This window comes from Stylophora pistillata, chromosome 8 (genome assembly GCF_964205215.1).
Source record: "Stylophora pistillata chromosome 8, jaStyPist1.2, whole genome shotgun sequence".
NCBI classification, from domain to species: domain Eukaryota; kingdom Metazoa; phylum Cnidaria; class Anthozoa; order Scleractinia; family Pocilloporidae; genus Stylophora; species Stylophora pistillata.
In genome coordinates this window covers 11,967,486-11,986,363 of record NC_142526.1, presented here as the reverse complement: position 1 = coordinate 11,986,363, position 18,878 = coordinate 11,967,486, and the positions used below count along the sequence as shown (strand labels likewise).

At 37.9% G+C, this 18,878-nt stretch overlaps 3 protein-coding genes across 6 annotated transcripts in view; 1 reads left to right on the top strand and 2 right to left on the bottom strand.

Moving 5' to 3' along the window:
- LOC148724991 (uncharacterized) overlaps window positions 1-18,878 on the bottom strand; it is a 312,950-nt gene that overhangs the window by 62,656 nt on the left and 231,416 nt on the right. The gene's annotated exons all lie outside the window — the stretch shown is intronic.
- LOC111330734 (uncharacterized) overlaps window positions 1-18,878 on the top strand; it is a 39,819-nt gene that overhangs the window by 19,705 nt on the left and 1,236 nt on the right. For 2 of the 3 annotated variants that reach the window (XM_022935653.2, XM_088731712.1), the window contains 6 exons: window positions 6,210-6,311; window positions 10,778-12,295; window positions 14,817-16,879; window positions 17,174-17,301; window positions 17,780-17,900; window positions 18,430-18,512. In XM_022935653.2, coding sequence (XP_022791388.1) covers window positions 10,837-12,295; window positions 14,817-16,879; window positions 17,174-17,301; window positions 17,780-17,900; window positions 18,430-18,512 — 3,854 coding nt within the window. In that variant the 5' untranslated portion in view covers window positions 6,210-6,311; window positions 10,778-10,836. Of the gene's footprint in view, window positions 1-6,139; window positions 6,312-10,777; window positions 12,296-14,816; window positions 16,880-17,173; window positions 17,302-17,779; window positions 17,901-18,429; window positions 18,513-18,878 lie in introns of those variants that run through there. The other variant, XM_022935657.2, reaches the window with a different exon arrangement.
- Window positions 499-7,753, bottom strand: LOC111330739 (uncharacterized). 2 transcript variants are annotated; one of them, XM_088731750.1, is made up of 3 exons: window positions 7,513-7,753; window positions 2,225-2,431; window positions 499-1,954 (listed from the first exon to the last, which is right to left on the bottom strand). In XM_088731750.1, exons 1-3 carry the CDS (start codon window positions 7,515-7,517, stop codon window positions 1,858-1,860), a joined length of 309 nt encoding a protein of 102 aa, XP_088587876.1. In that variant the 5' UTR covers window positions 7,518-7,753; the 3' UTR covers window positions 499-1,857. The 2 variants fall into 2 exon arrangements, with proteins under 2 accessions (XP_088587876.1, XP_088587877.1); XM_088731751.1 differs by having other exon boundaries at window positions 2,250-2,431.

Here is an 18,878-nt window from a genome sequence, read left to right as displayed (position 1 = left end):
TGTAAGTTTTGTATTATGTAGTTTTCATTGTTGTTTTCGTTGTATCTTTCCTTGTGTATTTAGCTTAGTTTCTATTTTAATAGGTTTTCGTTGGCTGTTTTATTTGTAGTTTTAATCGTGTCGTTTCGTTTCGTGTCTGAAATTGTGCGGTTAGAGTTTTTTCTGACGAATAAAATTAATCAGTCGCCCGTGGCAGTCACTAGTACCAAAGTAGTACCAAAGTGTGCTCTGAACATTTCGATGACGATGATGTTAAGTTTGTAGACAGCCGAACATGGAGATCGAAAGATGGCGCCTGTTCTTCAATGTTATGATCATCACGAAGATATTTGATACAGAAATAGTGACTCGTTTCCGGCGAGTTAATCGCAGTTGTCATAGGTAAGGAAAGTCATGGAAAAATGAATTACTACAAGGCCTAGGAAAAGTCAGGAATTTCACTCTTAGTCGGGGAAAATTACATCTCTGAAAGAAGTTATAGAAAAATGAAGTTTCGAGTAAAAAGAAATTTGTTTATTTGTCTTGGCCCTCTGCATGATTAATGGTGGTGACGCTTTCCTTTTTTGTAATGCGATGCTAATTACGGGCACTGTTAAAAACAGTCAAGTGACATTATTCACTCAAGGAAATGTATTTACGTATTTAGTGCTTCATCGTGATCACGCAAGGGAAAATGTATCTACGACACGACTTAAAAGTCAAGGTATAGGCAACGTACTTTTGATTTCTGTTTGAGATTAAACTCATGATTTAGCTTATCTGAGTAGTAAGTGCTTACTTATAAAAGGCAACCTAGAGCTTATAGTCAAGGAAACACTATACAACACGGAATATTCAGAGCATGTTCTTTAAAAACTACATTGAAAAAGGAAACCACGAAAGCATTAGCCATCAAGTCGCCGGTCTCAATATAAAAATGTAAAACTTGCATTTTACAGATTCTTCAATCTTTTTTCGAAGCCAGGTAGCAAACTTCTAGCATAATGTATATATTATTGGTTTTTTTCTCGTGTCTAATCAAAAACGTGTTAGAGAGGTTAGTATTGCAAAAGTTTTTCCTTATTTCTAGATCTCAGTTCGTGACCTCCCCAGTCGTTCATCAACTACTCGCACAGCTTATCTCTTCAAGAGCGTAATAGTTCTGTACTAAGCCGATATTTAAAATGGGATACGGGCTTCTGAATCTGTAAGCACTGAATGTAATATTCCTAATTGCTGTTTTCCGCGATTGTAGATTAATGGAAAAGTCTGAATAAGGCTCCAGCTTTGCTCAGATCTGTTCTGACTCGACTACTGTGTTTTTCCCCCGAACAAAGTCGATAGCTATGGATCCTAAGAAATGAATAAGTGTTCTTTACTTTCTGTTTTCCCCTTATTGGATATCAAATTCGACTGCAGAAGGCATGAAAGAACAACCCCTTTCTGGAACGTTTCCCGTTTAACAAGTCATTGCAGCCTCAATGGATAATTTTGTGACTGTTATGTAATCAAAACCTTAAAACAATATCCACAGGCAAAATATTGATCGAACGAATAAAGCTTTTCTACTTGTGCGAGGTTTGGACTATTGAGCAATCGTTTAGAAACTGTTTGGAGCGAAAAGTGTTTGGATCTTCTTTCGTGTGAGCACAGAAACGTTTATGTGATAATCATATGAACGAGCAAGCTGTCATGAGCAAGCCGTCACTAGATAACTGAACCTTCCATCTCCTGGTTTTAAACCAGTCTTCTGCCTGTGCTTCAAGAAGAGTTTTGATGGTTCTTCCCTCCTTTTCATCCCTCATGTTGGTATGTTCTCCAGATTTCTCTCCTGTCGCTCCTGACTGTTCTTTTCCAAATCTGCTTCTGCGCCATAATTTATATAGGTTTGCCATTTCCACTCAACGCAGTTTGTATCAAACACATCAAAATGTAATTGAATTGTCCTCTGAAAATCGATATCCTTGTTCCACAACTAGAAAGGTAAAATTAAATGAATCATTCTCCTGATCTCTCACTAATGGCCAATCAAGCTTAACGCTGTGAAGGGAAAGGAAAAAAGGCCCTTAGGAGGCCAAGCCAGCAGGCGAGCAGTGCGATGCTTTTTCAATCTGTCTCTTAAGACAAGGAATTCTCGAGTCTTCCAAGCCCTCGACAGCCTTTAAGAGTAGTCTTATGCTACTAAGGTAAACCTGACACAGCCATTAGCCTCCAGCGCCATACCCTGTGTCTTGGCGTCTCTTACCTCTTCCTACTCAGGCTATACGAACCCTTTGATGATGATGATGATGATGACGATAATGATGCCCATATTGTCTGTTCGCATTGTGCACACAGGTCCTCCTTGGAAATGGGGCTAGACTCTGTTCCAGGCCAACTTTGTAGGTTTTCACTTGGAGGGTTTACAGTTAGAGCCTCTAGTTCGCTCTCAATCATATGCCAGCATTCTGGCCTATACGGGAAGAAAAGATAAATTACTTTTGAATTGTCGAATCTCTGGCTGTTTTAGGATATTTTTGTGTATCTCCGACGTCGATTTCGATGTCGATGACGCTCCAATGTCTCTGAAATTTCAAATTAGTATTGATGACAAGCGAGGAAAAACGACATCTATCTAATAACATAAAGTTGAGATCGGCTGAAGCTGCGAATAGTATGAACCGTTTGGAGATGACCAAGAGTTTTCAGTTCCTTTACTTACTCTCGATTCGTCTTCGAGGCACTTTCGATCCCAGACTCCCGCTCCCTGTTCTCTGTTCCCTGTTTCTCGTTTTCCGTACTCCGTTCTCCATTTCTTGTTCCCTGTTCCTTATTTTCTGTTCCGTGTTCCTTATTTTCTGTTCCCTGTTCCCTGCCCCCTGTTCCCTGTTCTTATTTTTCCGAACGTGTTCTTGTTTTTTTTCTCTTGAACAACTACAACGTAGGGCCTCGAAATACGCTCTCCCGGGACTTACCATACGAAGAAAGACCGGCAATGCTTAGATGATCCAGTCTTCAATCAAGGAGGTCTTATCTATCTTTGCTAGAGTGCTACAAGTCTACTCATGGTCTTAATGGCCTCAACTACAGGGACCGCGCGGCAAGTTTTCGAGTTGGGGGGGGGGGGTGGGGGTGGGCTAAAGAAGAGTGCGTGAAGGAAAATCTTTTTCCGATTTACTCCGATTTGCAATAAAGTGGGGGGGCCTAGAGCCTCCCCCAGCCTCTCCCTCTGCGCGGTCCCTGAACTATAATGATTATTTTGAATTTAATTGCTATTGTAAAACAAGATCAAACCATTCATTTAAATTAAGACAGCCATACACCTTTGCCATAATGGCGGCGGCCGAGTGAAGACTAAAACTAGTGCATGGGGACGAGGCCACCCGGGCATGGATTTGTGCACTTGTGAGCGCTTGTCAAAAAGTTTCTGGCACAATTTATTAATCGATCCAAAACGCCTTATTTCTCAAAGAATCGACAACTAATATAGCTAAGGCTCAAGTTAATATGTACAATGCCATGCCACTGCTGTGTTCCTTCATGGACTACAAGGGGATATCGCGACGTAAACGGTTAATAAATATCCTACTTCAAGTTTCCCAAAGAAAAACTCGCGAGAAAGCAATGGCTTCATGCAACCCGTCGAGAGGAAGGAAAAAGCTTCAAAGTCTTGGACTCAACCATGGTCTGCTCGCACCATTTTAAAATGGAAGACTTGAAGAAAAGTATTGCGGGCAAAATATGCCTTCAAACCAATGCTGTACCTTCGGTATTTCAGTGGCGTACTTCGCTGCGCAAAAAAAGCCTCCACCTCAAAGATTCACTAGTAAAACAACTACTCATCAATCATTCAGGGATTTATTCATGGTGTGCACACTCGGAAAGCAGCGTAAATGATAACTCGAATGAACAGCTAGAGAGTCAGATTACAACTGTAGAACCTAATGAAAAGAATGTCGAAAATTAGGCAAAGACAAAAGATGTCGAAACTCAGACCGATTTGGTCGAGTCGAAGGATGCATGCATTAAGAGTGATCAGAGTGTTGTCGCGCTTGTGAAACAGTATGAAATGAGAATAGAAGAGCTCTAGAGAGAAATAGAAAGCATTTCAAAGAAGAATGAATGTTTAAAAAGTAGACTTTTTCTACTGAAAGATTTCGCGCCGACAATTCTGCTGTGTCCTGCTACACTTCGTTTCCTAACAACGCTATTTTAATGGAAATCTACAATTATCTAGACCCCAGAGCGTGTTATATGATTGTTCTATTCCGCTCTAGTAAACAGAGGCATCTTCTGAAATGAGTAGTTCCACATACTAGATTCAGAGAATTTGACGGGAACATGTCGTTTAGCGGCGGAGTGTGAACTTGTGTTGTTTGCCGTGCGCAGTTGTTTTCGCTTAGAATAAAGATTATTGGGATCAGGATCAATGATGTTTTTAACCTTTCCGCTGTTGATGTATTAAAGTATAAGAAATTAGGTCAATTTAAGTGTAAGTAATCACAATTGACAATTTTCTCAAGCAATCAAAACACCTCGAAGTACGCATCTTGTGCTCGAAACTAGCCTTGTCACAAGCTTGCTTTTGTCTTTAAACCTTTCGCTGGGTCACCTCTGCCCTTCAACCATAGTCTCAAGTCCTCAGTCTTGAATTGTGAGAGATTTCTATCTCCTAAGGAAGCTCCAGGAATGTCATTTTCGGTTAAAAAGCTCGAGGAATTGTGAGAGTTTGTATAGTCGCGTCGCCATGTGTTGCCCGGGTGGCCTCGCTTTGGTGAAATAATTCATAACCAGTCTCAGACCTCCATCAGATTTTCCGCCATTATGGCAAAGGTGTATTAGCTAGAGTAAATTGATTTTTGTACTCATTCTTTGTTTGAATGATAAAACAGTGGAATACTCTTCCTAAAGAGATAGTGTACGAAGAGGACTTCAACATTTTTCGTAGTAAACTTAGAAAGTATTGTAAAATTTCGTAATTTTTCAATTTTTTTCACCCATTGCCATTTCTTAATGATTCTTAAATCTTACAACTTAGAATTTATATTTTACAATTTATGTAGGGAGCGTCCTCGATATGATAACCTTTGACGCTTCCATTTGTGTATGGAATGAATTACCAAGAAACATAGTGGAAGCTGATTATGTTCAGCATTTTAAATCTCAGCTAAAATTGTACCTAAATATTTAATTGTAACTTAAGTTATTTTCAAACAACAACAAACATGAAACATATGTATGAACTGCGGTTATGAGACGTATATGTGAACGATCCTTCGCAGTAAAGCACTATTTGAGCAATAGTGAAAATCAGACCTGAAAAAAATTTCAGGCCTGTACGGGATTCGAACCACTGACCTCTGCGATACTAGTGCAGCGCTCTACCAATTGAGCTAACAAGCCAACTGGGAGCAGGCCATCAAATTAATTCGACATAAACCCGTAGATGATAAATCAAACAACAACAAACATATGAAACATATGTATGAACTGCGGTTATGAGACGTATATGTGAACGATCCTTCGCAGTAAAGCACTATTTGAGCAATAGTGAAAATCATATGTTTCATATGTTTGTTGTTGTTTGATTTATCATCTACGGGTTTATGTCGAATTAATTTGATGGCCTGCTCCCAGTTGGCTTGTTAGCTCAATTGGTAGTGCGCTGCACTAGTATCGCAGAGGTCAGTAGTTCGAATCCCGTACAGGCCTGAAATTTTTTTCAGGTCTGATTTTCACTATTGCTCAAATAGTGCTTTACTGCGAAGGATCGTTCACATATACGTTAATTTATTTTGATTAACCACACAGTAATCTCGTGCGTGGGAAATTAACGTCTCCTACCCCTAACCCTGCAGGAGACGGGGCCTACAGTTTATTCGTCCTTATCCGAGAAGACTAGAATATCTATCCATTTCTTGATATTATAGAAAGGTAGCATATTCTCCTCAGTTATTTTAAGACCACGAGTATTGGTCCGGCCGGGGCTCGAACCATCGACCTCCCGCACAAGACAATCCGGCGCTATAACCTATTGAGCTAACCGGGAGGGCGGTAACTAAGCATTTTATTTTCATTTAAACTTATTTTTTAGGGAGTTTTCACATGGGGATAATCTCTTAACCTCCTTTTCTAGAAGCATCATTTTCCTGTTCCTTTTTAGTGTACATACAGTCTGCTTTTGGAATAAATAAAGTGTGTATTTATGTATGTATGTCTGATTGTTTATTAATTATGTTCCTTTGTCCCAGACGTCCAATCAGAACAGTCCAAGTGGAGAATTAAATCGATGACTTTAGTCAAGACGCAGTGGAAATACTGAGTATGGAGAGTGGAACGGAGCGAAATTAGAGGTACCTTTTTATACATCATCGTAGACCAGTTGTTTGAATCGTTTGATGTTCGTAGTTAGGAGAATATTTTCATTCTGTGTGGTCCAGATTTTTCTTGAATTTATGACAACTTACACGATTAAGCATTCTACCTACTAAAAAAATTTTAATCTAAATAATTTAATGTTAGCATAAGCTTATGTTTTGTTTTTATCCTTCTCCTTCATTTTTGTCGCCCATGTCCACAGTCGCGTAAAGATAAATAGATATATCAATGAAACAGAAATTATTATAAAAGGAGAAATTACTCAAAGATTTCGTTGCCTGATAGAAATAATTATATGAACTGCATGTTTCTGTGGAACAGTGGCAATGAAGGCTATCACTTCCTCCGCTTTACTAAAATCTCAAGTAACTACCCAAGTTTTTGTTCTTGAATTTAAGATAAATGTTGTTAGTATTGTTGTAGTGGCTAACCAGCAGAATAGTCAGGGCAACTTTAAACTAAGTTCGTTTGCTCGTCTGGTGCTGGTCAGGAGGCAAACGAGCCTGAACGTATTGAGACCTAAGCCTTACAATACACGCACATTCATAACTCCTCGGTCTTTCGTCCGCTGCCGAACCACACAGGCCACTAAATAATGAAAACCCTGGCTAAATGCCTAGCAGCCGGGCACTGTCTCAAATATAGACTAAACGCTCAGCAGTTAGAAATGTTCACAGATTTTCCACCAAAAGGTTCTTCTTAACTTCTAAGGAATATCAGATGTTTGTTAAGAAATGTCAAGCGATTTAAACATTTTAACATTTGGTTTTTTCGACGGACAAACTCTCAGAGCTTGAGCATTCTACATTATCCGGCGCTCGGTGAAGACTTCAAAGGCGTATATATGTAACTTATTCTTTGTTCTTTCACCCACCGCTTAGCTAGGGAAACGAAATGAACGAGCCGCTCGATATACGCTGCTTCAAACCTAGCTCTGTTTTGTGCAGAGATATGTTATAAGAAGTGGAAAATTTTTCCTTTCGCAGGCAGAGCTTGAAAGCAGCGTTGTTGTAAATATAGAAGAAAGCATCATGCTACTACGTACCTTGAGATCGTGTTGAAGTTGTGAAAAGCATAATTCCATTTACTCGCTTTGGTTTCAACATACGTGTTTTAACCAGAGGGTAGAAAATAATAAGTGAAACAAAACCGAGTCTCTATCAAATGAAATCTTACAGCATATTGCAGATTCGTGTTGCACCATCAAGCGTTTGACTAGTACGAAGCCAAGTCTAACATACGTTGCATTTTAGTCCAAGTAACCTCCATCTGCCATGGAAAACATAGTCAGTGACTTCTTCGATCAAAATTATGCCATGAATGCCTTGTCCTGTTGGGGAGAGGTTTGCCTTTCCATTCAGCCCACTAACTCAGGCATAAGTTAGTGGGTTACTGCCCTTCGATGTTCTTCACTATATATGATTGCACCATCTCAGTGTTTTCTTAATTTTTTGTACAAAATAATTAATAACCAACAGGCAGGTGATTGGTCTGCTCAAAGTCACAAGACAGTGACGGAACCAATAACAGACTGTTTTGTGATCATGTGTATTTGCAAACTGTCACAGTTATTGCCTATTGCTTCGTGCGTAGGTAGTTTAGCATTGAGGAAAGTTGCGGACTTGAAGGAAAATGCATTGATACCATTATTGAAAAGAGAACATATACTTATATAATGGTTGAGAAGTTATATTATGTGGCCCACATCCTTGAAATTTTGATCACTGAAAGATGGAAGAAACATTTTAGCACACATAATCAACCTTACAAAAACCTCAAACCTAATTTGAACAAGACAGTTGCCTGAATTGTTGTTCTCAACCATATCTCTGTGTAGCTAGTGATATTGGGCTGAGGCGATGTTCTGTGTTTTGCTTAGGCATAAGTTTCAAATATTCTTTGCCCTTTGTTGTGGCTTTCAAATTCAAACTAGAGATCAACATTTTGTTGCTACAACTAAGTGTTGTGGTTGTTATTGTTATAGATGATTTGTATATTTCTGAATTGCTGTAATTGTTTCTTTTGAGGGTGAGGTCAGGCAAGGCTGCATTGTATAAAATTTGTTCATAATTTTTATGTTGATTTTCAAACTATTGACAGAAGTTATTATGTGAGCTGATGGGCCCACAAAGATGTGTATAACTTGTGCAAATTATTTTGGATTTAGAGCTCAGTGAGACAACGTGTAGGAGAATACTGGGAAACAACTGTAAAAAAAACAAAACAAAAAAACACAGCATTGGTAGGCAAACACTAGTTCCACTGTATGTGTTTGTAACCATTTTTGCTCCAAACAAAGAGCCTTGTTGTCTACCTAAGAAGAAATAGAAGTGTTAATGAAGATGATGTCAAACTAAATATACTTATATAACGATTAACAGAGTTGAACAACTAATATGTGAAAGATCAACAAGAAAGTGTAGCGTTGTGAACCTCACTTTGCTTAATGTCTCACACATGGGGCAAAAACCAAACCTATAAATACCATGGTTTGAAATCACAGCAATACTGATAATTGGAAGCTATTCAATGAAATAAGGTGAAAAATCTGATATAAACCCTTCAATATTTTGAACCCTGCATATGTCTCTCTTATCTATGAGCAAAACATTTTCGTTAAAATTTCGGTATCAGTAATATAATTTTTCTACAAGCATGTTTTATTAAAAAACTACAGAATTGATGTTTTTATATACACTTTATCATGCACTCTACAGCAGCAACAAAAAAAATTGTGTGGGTTAAACCTGTGCATAGGAAAGTTCTGCTGGTGATATTATTCTCCCTGAAATGATCATTTTTCAAAAGGGGTCAAAGGCATTACAAACTCTTTTATTCTTACCAATTGATAACTAAGCTGTTACTGACTTTTCCATGCACCATGCAGGCAGAGTGAATGAGGTTTCTCTTAGTTTTGCTTTTTTAATATCCTTCTTATTTCGCTTCCACATTAATTGTGATGACTGTATAAAAGACATACTCTTGGGAGATAATATTCTTATCTAAATGTGATGTGATTAGATGGGATATATCCCTACTGCATACTTGCTTGACTGGGCATGAAACCACCGCTTGTTCCTTGGGAATTCATTAATTTCAACAGTGCCTCAAAGTCTCCATGACTGATGGCGGGGTGCCAGTTCACCTTTTATGCTTGGTATTTGCGAGTGATGCAAGTACAAGTGCAAGCACAATGGCAAGCACAATGGCAAGCATAAAGTTTATATGCCAAATGGAAAAGATCCTTGTTGTGCTTGTGCTTTTGTTTTTACTTGTGTTCAGGCCAAAACATAGATGGACACTAAAACATAGATCTATATTAAGATCATACTAGAGTTGACCCCACACTTATCATTCCACTTACAAAAGGATCTTTATGGCAACATTTGTTTCGAATCAAAGAATTCAGTTGATATCAAGAACCTTTCATGCATTCATGCATGATCAAAGCTTGAATTTGAATATCTATGCTCTATAATCTGTTCATGCCTCCAAAATAGTTCAACACATTTTAATGGCACCTAAATTTTTTAGTCATCAAACAGTAACAGAATAGTTCCCATAAAAAATGGGTGTCAATAGAAATGAAAACACTTTTCAGATAAATGTAAGGGACGGTTCAACAATGAATTGTTGCTCAACCTTTGTCACCCAACAGACCTCTGTAATATTTTTGTGTTTTATATATAAAATAGTGATCCCTCAGCTCTTCTTATTAGTGCCTTGAAGTAGTACATATGTGAATTTGTAGAGATGAGGATATATATTATAACAGGATATTTGAAGAGGAGAAAACCTTCAATCTAGGACTATAAATGCAGCAATTGTTTTCGTTTTATAAAATTAAGCCATAATGAGATTATGCCAATACCCAAATTTGATTGTGATTTTTCTTGTGTCTTGCTTATGCAGCTTATCCTTTCACTCTTGATTCTCATTGCAAATAATCAGTGAATTTCCTCTGTACTATGAGGTGATTATCAGAGACTTTGGCATGATATGTCAAACAAGGTAAACACAAGGACTGCAAAACATTCCTGTCCCAACATTGACTGGTAATTTTGTACACTTGGGTGGGCTAGGCCTTTGAGAACAAAGTAAATGGATGAGAACAGTATAAATAAAAACTTTAGTCATCATTATGTTGTAGTTTGAAGTCAATTTATCTTTAAATATATTTGAAAGATGTGTTTGGAAATGTAAAAATAATTAAAAATACTTAAAATATAATGAGAAAAAAAAAACAGGCCTCTGTTTTCATTCATGGATAGGGATATTTATCTTACCTCCTGTTCCTTGTGTCATTTTACTTTCTCTGTATTATTTTTAGGGGTTGTGCATGTTTATTTACTGAAAGGATGGCAAATTTGCTGTGGCCATTTGTAACAGTTTTGTATTTAGGCAATTTTGTTGTGAGCATGTTTTTTCTTGTTTGATTTAGGCAGTAAAAGAACATTGACCAATCTTACCTGGCAGAGCAATTTGAATTTGGTACAGCTGATGAATCCTGAACCAGTCATGAATAGGAATACCCCTGGAGCAGAGGCATTTCCTCCTGAGGAACTTGACAAAAGCAACTATTATTCTGTGGCTGAAAAATATTTGCAAGGGGCAAAGAAAGTGAGCAAGAAGCTGAAGCATCCATCACCTGGTTCATATTTCACTACAAGTAATGAAAGGCACCTAAAACAAACTGAAGAAGAAGCTGAGGGACCCTTCACCTTCGTTTGTTTTGATGGTGTTGGAGCTGTGAGAGATGTTGGCCTTGTGAAAAATTGTATCAAGAAAGAATTTCGTAATGGTATGTACCACCATGTAAGAGATTGCACAACTCTGTTGAAAGTCCTCCTCAAAACTAAAGTTCATGCTCAGCCTAGTAAGTCAGGAGAGGTTCGTTTATTTTGTAAATTATATGTCCAACTTCCCAGTCGAAAATTTCATCACAGTCTTCAAGGCCCCATACGAAACAAAGCAGTGACCATAGCTTTAGCAATGGATCAGCTTTATTTGCTTCAGAATAGAATGTGTAGAAAATTTGATTACTTCACAACATTGGGACAATTGCAAGTTGCCTTCAAAGTTTCCCCAGTTGATGCTTTGGTAAAGTTGAGTAAAGAAAACTTTACACAATTGCGATGTAGATTGCAGGCAGAAAGCTGTTTTGCAGAACAGTCCAACAAGGTCAATGGTAGCTTAATTACGGTTAAATCTGAAAATGAAAATGAAACTTGCACACCCAACCTTCAGTGCATTAGTGATGGGCAGGTTAGTAAATCTCTTTTATCAGTTGGCTCAGCATCATCTCTGAACTTGATTTCATCAAGTCCTACATGTTGTGATGCAAACACAATACCAGATTACCCTTTATGGAGGTCACCATCTGTATTTGGAGAAAAATCTGTTGAATTGACAGAGAACACTTTTCAAGAGGGATATGCTAATGTCAGGCCTTTGTTTGAGAGTTCAGCAAAGTTACAGGCTGAGTTTAATGGGATTTCAAGTAAAGAAGGTTTACTGTCACGGGAAGAAAAAATTGTGGTTGTACATGATGGTGTGGAACAGAGCTACCAAGAGTTGAAACGGAGTGAACAGCTGAATTGTACATGCCCTTGTTGTCTAAAAAACAGCATTGTTGTCAGCCAGTTGCAGAGATCCAATGATATTATCAATGCTACTAACAGCCTTGTCAGCCAGTTACAAGATGAAGTTGCTGTCTATCAGGATCGTTGTCACAAACAAGAGGATGAAATAAATCAACTGAAAGAGAAATTGACTCGAATGGAGGAAGAGAAACAAGGACTTGAAGCTGAGGTGGGAAGACAGTTGTTCCTTGAAAGTAAAGAAAAGCGTCGCAAGTTGCTAAATGAACGTGCACAAGAGCAGAGTACACTTGATGCAACCAGAGGGACATCTTATGAAGGGGAACTACCTCATGGTGCAGGTTATATGGACAGATCAGGTAAAAAAAATGCATACAAGTTTAAAACTTGAAGTGTCCTCTAAACAATTTTATTATGTTTTCACCACAGTTGTCTGACAGATCTGCCATCAATACAATAAAAATTTTCTTTATTGCTTGAATAATGACATCTGAAAAATTTTTGATGGTCACTAAATGTGGAGTATGCTTCTTCTAAGTCTGAATCTATACATGCATTTAAAGAATTTGCATCTAGTCCCTCAAGATATTGCAATATTGTAGTATTGAAGCTTGTGAAGGAATTTGTGGTGGTGCTGCATATTCAGGGTAGGCGTATATTACTGGGATTGTGTGGTTCCAGAAAAATCCATACCCCCCATGGAAGGGATTTGCCGTAAGACCCCCCCTCCCCTCTGGATTTTCTGAAATTGGCCCCAAAATTAACCCCCCCTCCTGAATTTCCAAAAAAATATTGCTATCTCTTATTGAAAGAAACAGATAAGTTGTTACTGGAAATATTGCTATCTCTTATTGAAAGGAACAGATAAGTATTTTTTTCACTAGGATGCCAAATTTTGCGAGTTTTGTGTATTTTTTGTAGAATTCTTTAACAGGTAAAGCAAATTCCCTATGCGAATTCTTTACGCGCTCGAGTCACGAACAAATTTGGAGTTTTATGTATTTTCAGCTTTCTGTTGAATTCTACAACAGATGAGCAAATTCCTTATGCACTTTAGTGATGAAGAAATTGTTGAAAAAGTTCTTGGCCACAGGCAAATGAAATGCAAGATTGGGTGGGAAATATAAATGTACTTTCTCTCACTGCGTCAAGAAGAAAGCAAAGAGATCAGGACCTTGTCGAGCGATCAGACAGTGCGAGTATCAAATTTAATTCTACCAAATTTGCATATTTGAGTTATAGTGCTAAAATTGCCCGTCGCTGATTCAGTTGATAACAAAATTGTCACGCAAAGTTTGAGGTTCTGGAAAAGACTCCTGTAACTTCCTTGTGATAGAGAAACAGTCAAGTGCAGAAGAATGTAACCAATTAAAAGTTTTTTTTTCCCATGTTTTGTGTTCTCTAAAGTTTTCATTTGGCTGGCTAAAAAATAAACTACCAAAGCGTGCAAGATAAAAGAATTACTATTTATTCCTCACCCTAAAGGTATCCATTTGCTACAATTTGAACAACTGTTTAAAATCTGGCACTACCCAAACTTTAGAACTGTTTTGTGAACTGTTTTCTTGAAGCTTGGCCTAAAGACTTAAAAATGCATTGCGGGAGGTATCAGTCCGTTCTTTTTCACGTTAAATGGATTATCGTTCGTGCCTTTGTGAACTGATCACAAAGGTGTTCATGAACCATAGGGCAAGTATGTTTATTTAGCCTTAAATGGAGATTATTCGGAAAGTGTTCTTTTGCTGCTCTACCATCACCAAGATAAACGCCATTGCTGAAATGCATGAATGTGAACCTGCGGTAAAAGTGAATATCCTTTACAAATAAGAACTAGTATGACTGAAAACTGAAAGATAAAAGATTTGCAAAAAACACCGGACAAACACCTTTGTAATCACTACTATTCCGATCGCGTGAAACGTTTTATTTTGTAGATGAATCTAGTTGAACCTTAATGTAACGAAGGGCCAAGGGACTGGCAAACTATGTTTGCTAAAACGGGGTTTCGTTATATCTGGAGGTTCTCTTCCATATATTGTCATAAATCACGTGCTTTGAAGGATAAAAGAAGTTGACTGAACATAAAATTGATGTTTTTATATAAGTTTCAAGCAGGTCATTAATTGCTTGTATTTTATATCTTTGCAAATAAATTGTCATGGTAAATATTTGTGTTTTTTCTTTGTTACTCTCTTATGCACCAGAAGAACCCTCTGGAAATAATTATTTCCCTATGGTCACTCCCCTCCCCCCCTGGAAAATCCAATCCCTTCCATGGGGGGTATGGATATTTTCTGGAACCAGTCACATTATTATTTGAGTGAGATGCCAAAAAGTTTGGTGACAGATTTGATCCTTAAATAACTTTGTTAACATGGCCAATCCTCCTGGTTTCTGAAGGTATAACCAAATATCAAGAACAGTGCATCACCAATAGTTGCATTAAAGCCTGCTTAAAGGGCTTAAGAGCCAGTTTCCGCTGACAAGAAGACCATGTTATTGTTGAAACATGGGGCCAATTTTTCTTGTGCTTTGCTTAAGTGAAAAACACTGTAATGTATTTGTATCAAATGTGTGCTTCTTTGGAGGGAAACCTTGAAATTAATGTGGTATGTGACATGTTAAACGTTCTTTCTATCAACCTTTGGTACTATTGTAACTGGAGAAAGGCTTCTGAATTGGTACATGATTTGACCTTATTTTGGGTAAAATTAGTCATGAGTAACACAACCTTTTAAGATGATACTCTAAGTTAGTAACTGTAGCCTTGCCAGGATGAGGAAAGATTTTTCTTTGTTTTAGGCATGAAATTTGGAAATAATTGGTTTTGTTGGGAGGTATTAGATGTTTCAGTAACAATGGATTCTTTTGATCTTGCAGAACAACTCAAAACTTTGTGCCATGGAAATGGTGAATTATCAGAGAGAGTTACTTTCTCTTGTGCAGAAGGAAATCAGATGCGTGAAGGGCCTCAAAGGTCAGATAATGTAGCTGATGAAACCTCTGATGAATCGAAAGAATACAGAGAAAGCAATGAAAGTACTGTTTGTAACTATTCCAGTGGAAAAGCATTTAACAGTGATGATGGTGGTTTGACTTCCTTTAATTTAAATGCAGATGATTTACCTGACTCAAGTTCTATGACAGGCATTAGTAATTCAAGGTTATCAAGTTGTGGTTCAGTTTCTTGCTTGTCACAGTCATCAACTAATTCTGTTAATGATGTGCTGCCATCAACTGGAGATTTATACTCGTGCTCAATTACTACGCCACTAAATTTTAATCAAACTGCAAAGGCTTGGGAGAGCTCAGGTGATGTCTCAGGTAGTGGAAAGGAGAACCAAGAAAGGTCTCTGTCATCATCCATGGCATATGAACATTTTGAAAGGAAAGAGCTGAAGAAACAGTGTCCTGCAAATGGTGAAAGAGAAACAGAAGACCTTGATAGCTTCAATGATTTTTGGAATGGTGATCTTGTAGATGGTGCTGTCAGTATTCCCAATAGAATTCAAGGTAGTTTTAATCTGGAAGAGGTTCCTTGTGAAAATCAAAGTCCTATCCCATATAGAGATACAACTCAGAAGCAAAATCTCTCAGCTGCAAGGTTTGCTGACCAAATAGACACAGTGATAGATGAGTCTGATTGTTACACAAGCAATCAGTCCAATGAATGGGAACATTCTGGGGCCAGACCAAGAGACAGACCCCCTAAAGGAAGCAGATCATTAGAACCAACTTTGTCCTACTCCTTACTGGTTGACCTGGTTCCTCACCAAGTTGCAGGAGTGGCCAATACATTCTTAGCAAGACATTCTGAAGACAAACATCTTCATGAAAGTGTGTATTACAATCATGCAGAGAAGATGTTGGTGGAAGATGTTTCATTACAAGGAGCTTATTCTCATATAGAGGGCATGACAAACTTGGCCAACTTTAACAGAGCAAAACTGTACCCCGGTGACTATCAAGTTGCTCTAAGGCCAGACCCAACATATTGCCCATCATATTCCTCAGGAGCATCTATCAGAGGGAATGGTGAAGATGGAAACCCATTTAATAATACACTTAATGGTAATTCAGTACTTCTACCAGGACCCTCCTATAGTTATATTGGAGCTAATATAAGTACAAACAGTAACTTTAACTCATTTAATTTAGGATTATTGGCAAGTTCATCAGTTAATGCTCAAATTAATGATAACCAGCCTAGTGCTTCAACAGATTTCCCAACTTCATCTTTAGGGGCAAGGGCTAATGGATCAGACAGTAGACTTTTATCTGAGTTAGAAGATGGTAGAAATACTTGTTTGCCACTAGTCTCATCAAGTAGGGATAGTGTGAATACACATGGACATAGGAGCTCAAACAATGCATTGAACACAACTGGCAATCATTTAGCCTCTGGAACCCATAGAGAAGGAAATGGTAATGTTGCCTCTTCGGGCTCTTTCTTAACATCTGGTGCTAACACAGGAGGAAATCATGATCAACACTCTGATTTGTCTGAGGGTTCAGCACCCAACAGGAACTATGGCACCGAGTCAATGGAGTCCACTGACAACTCCTTGCTCGAATTGGAACAACGTGTGAAAGAAACATGCACTATGGTTGAAAGAGTGCTACGAGAAAGAGAAGAGTTTGGCCGAGAAATTGAAAGAAAAGAGTATGAAATACGAGCAGAAAGAGCACGAAAGAAGAGAGAAAGAGAGGCAAGGGAGCTCGAGGAAGCCAGAGGATGGCCTCAACAGCAGGAACCAGTGACTGGACAGTCTTTGTGGCTTTGTGAACATTACCAACGTCATTGTAGAGTTCGTTTTCCTTGCTGTACCAACTTCTATTCATGTCACCGTTGCCATAACAACTCCAAAGAATGTGACAATGAGGAAGCTAAAGCAAGTCATGCAACTCACCTTAAATGCAGCTATTGTCATCATGAACAAGAGGTAAATGAAGGTATTTTTTTTGCATTGTCAGTCATAACTATTATTGGTATATGTTTTGATTTTTTTCAAGCTTCACTGTGTATGTTTGGTGGTAAAAACATCACAGCTTGCTACAGAACTGGCTTTAAAAATGGATGAACTTGGAGCTGTGCTCCCTATAAAATTAGTAATGAGATAATTTGTGTTACATACTCTCTGATCATTCCAACTGATCTTATTTGTGATACTGTAATTTACCATGCAAAACTAAAAGATTTCCCCCACTCACCCAAATATGTTGTATCCCTCTTTCAGATTGGTGAAGACAGTGCCAAGTGCCGTAGCTGTGGAGCAAAGATGTCGGCGTATTTCTGTGGAATCTGCAAGCATTTCACAAGTATAGACAAAAACCCTTATCACTGTGATAAATGCGGGATATGTAGGTAAGTTGCTTTTTAAACAATATCTAGAAGAAACACTCTCCCATAATTATGTTGGCTACAGCTTTATTTACCCTCTACCTGTATCACTGAGGAGTGTTGTAAAATGGTTAATTTGTATGCATGGTCCAATGGAAAGGTGGTTTCTTCTGTTATCCAAGGGCATCCACTGTGTACAGCCATCCCTCGGATGAAGTATTGCTCCTTTTGCTGACAAATCCCTGCTACCCTCAGAATGATAAACATCTAATTCTCCCCTTAAATCCAACTGAAAGGTTATGCTAATAAACAAAATGATTGTGAACTTAAAGAAGCTCCCCATTTCAGAAAAAATATTCTTGTATCATAGGAAATTTAAAGAGATCATTTTAAAGAACTTGCATATGAATGTTATAGTGTCAGGGTAAAGCATTGTAGAATTTTGGATATCAGTGTGTGTACATGACTTTAATGGAGAGTTGTTTTGTTTTCTCTCTCATAGGATACACAAAGATAAGTCTTTTCATTGTGATGTGTGTAATGTGTGTCTTGATAAACGTCTGCAAGGAAAACACAAGTGTAGACCAGATTCTGGCCATGATGAATGTTGTATTTGTCTTGAGGTGAGCTAATCAATTAAAGAAAATACGTAACTTTAGGTTTTATACTTACCGTCTAGGTGTCATTTTGAAGTATCCTGTCAGTTATCATGCACATTTCTATCTAGTGAGCCTATCTGTCATACTTTTTACAGAGTGATCAACTTTTTTCACCACAATACACAGCATGCTCACATCAGGGTTTGCATGTACAGGTCTTGGAAAATCTGGAAAGTCCTGTAAATTTATTTTGACATTTTCCAGGACTGGAAAGTCCTGGAAATCTGCTATACTCTGAAAGCTATAAAGTTTCAGAATTTTACATTTTAAGAAATGCATGTAGACTGTAAAGAGAATTGATTTTTGAAATCTAAGGAATGAAAGGGTTTAAGGTGAAATTTGGAGTCCTGAGTCTTGGAAAAGTCGTTGAAATTTGTCCTTGAAATTTGTTCCTGGAAGAAGGGTACGTAGGAACCCTGTCACATCTTGCAGTTATCTTGGACACTTTGTTATTGAAGTTGGAATGTTTGTTCTCATATTCTTGTTTGTGTAGGATGCATTTAGTGGATGTCAAATTTTACCTTGTTCCCACAAAGTCCATCGGGAATGCGCAATAGCTATGATACAAAACGGAATGTAAGTGTGTCTGATATTTTTCATTAAAATATTGGTGTTAAATAAATTATATATATAATTTTACATTTTAAGAAATGCATGTAGACTGTAAAGAGAATTGATTTTTGAAATCTAAGGATTGAAAGGGTTTAAGGTGAGTACATAGGAAGTCTGCGTTTCAATTTTTCTGTGTAACGGTGCTCGATAAATTATGTAAAAGTATAGTGCATATGTGTTAATTGAGTAGAAAAATAAGACGTTTTTATGCCTAAAAGCCTGTTTCATGACTGCCCACTTATAAGGGGATTTTACTGACGAGAATATTTCTTACCATCATTTATATACTTTACAAACATGCATAAGAGGTGTGCATACGAGTGTACATGC

Excerpts from the sequence above, each read along its gene's own strand:
- LOC111330739 (XM_088731750.1), bottom strand. Across the intron at positions 1,955-2,224 it reads TATAGCCTGAGTAGGAAGAG|TTGTGGAACAAGGATATCGA; the intron begins GTAAGAGACGCC and ends TTACCTTTCTAG.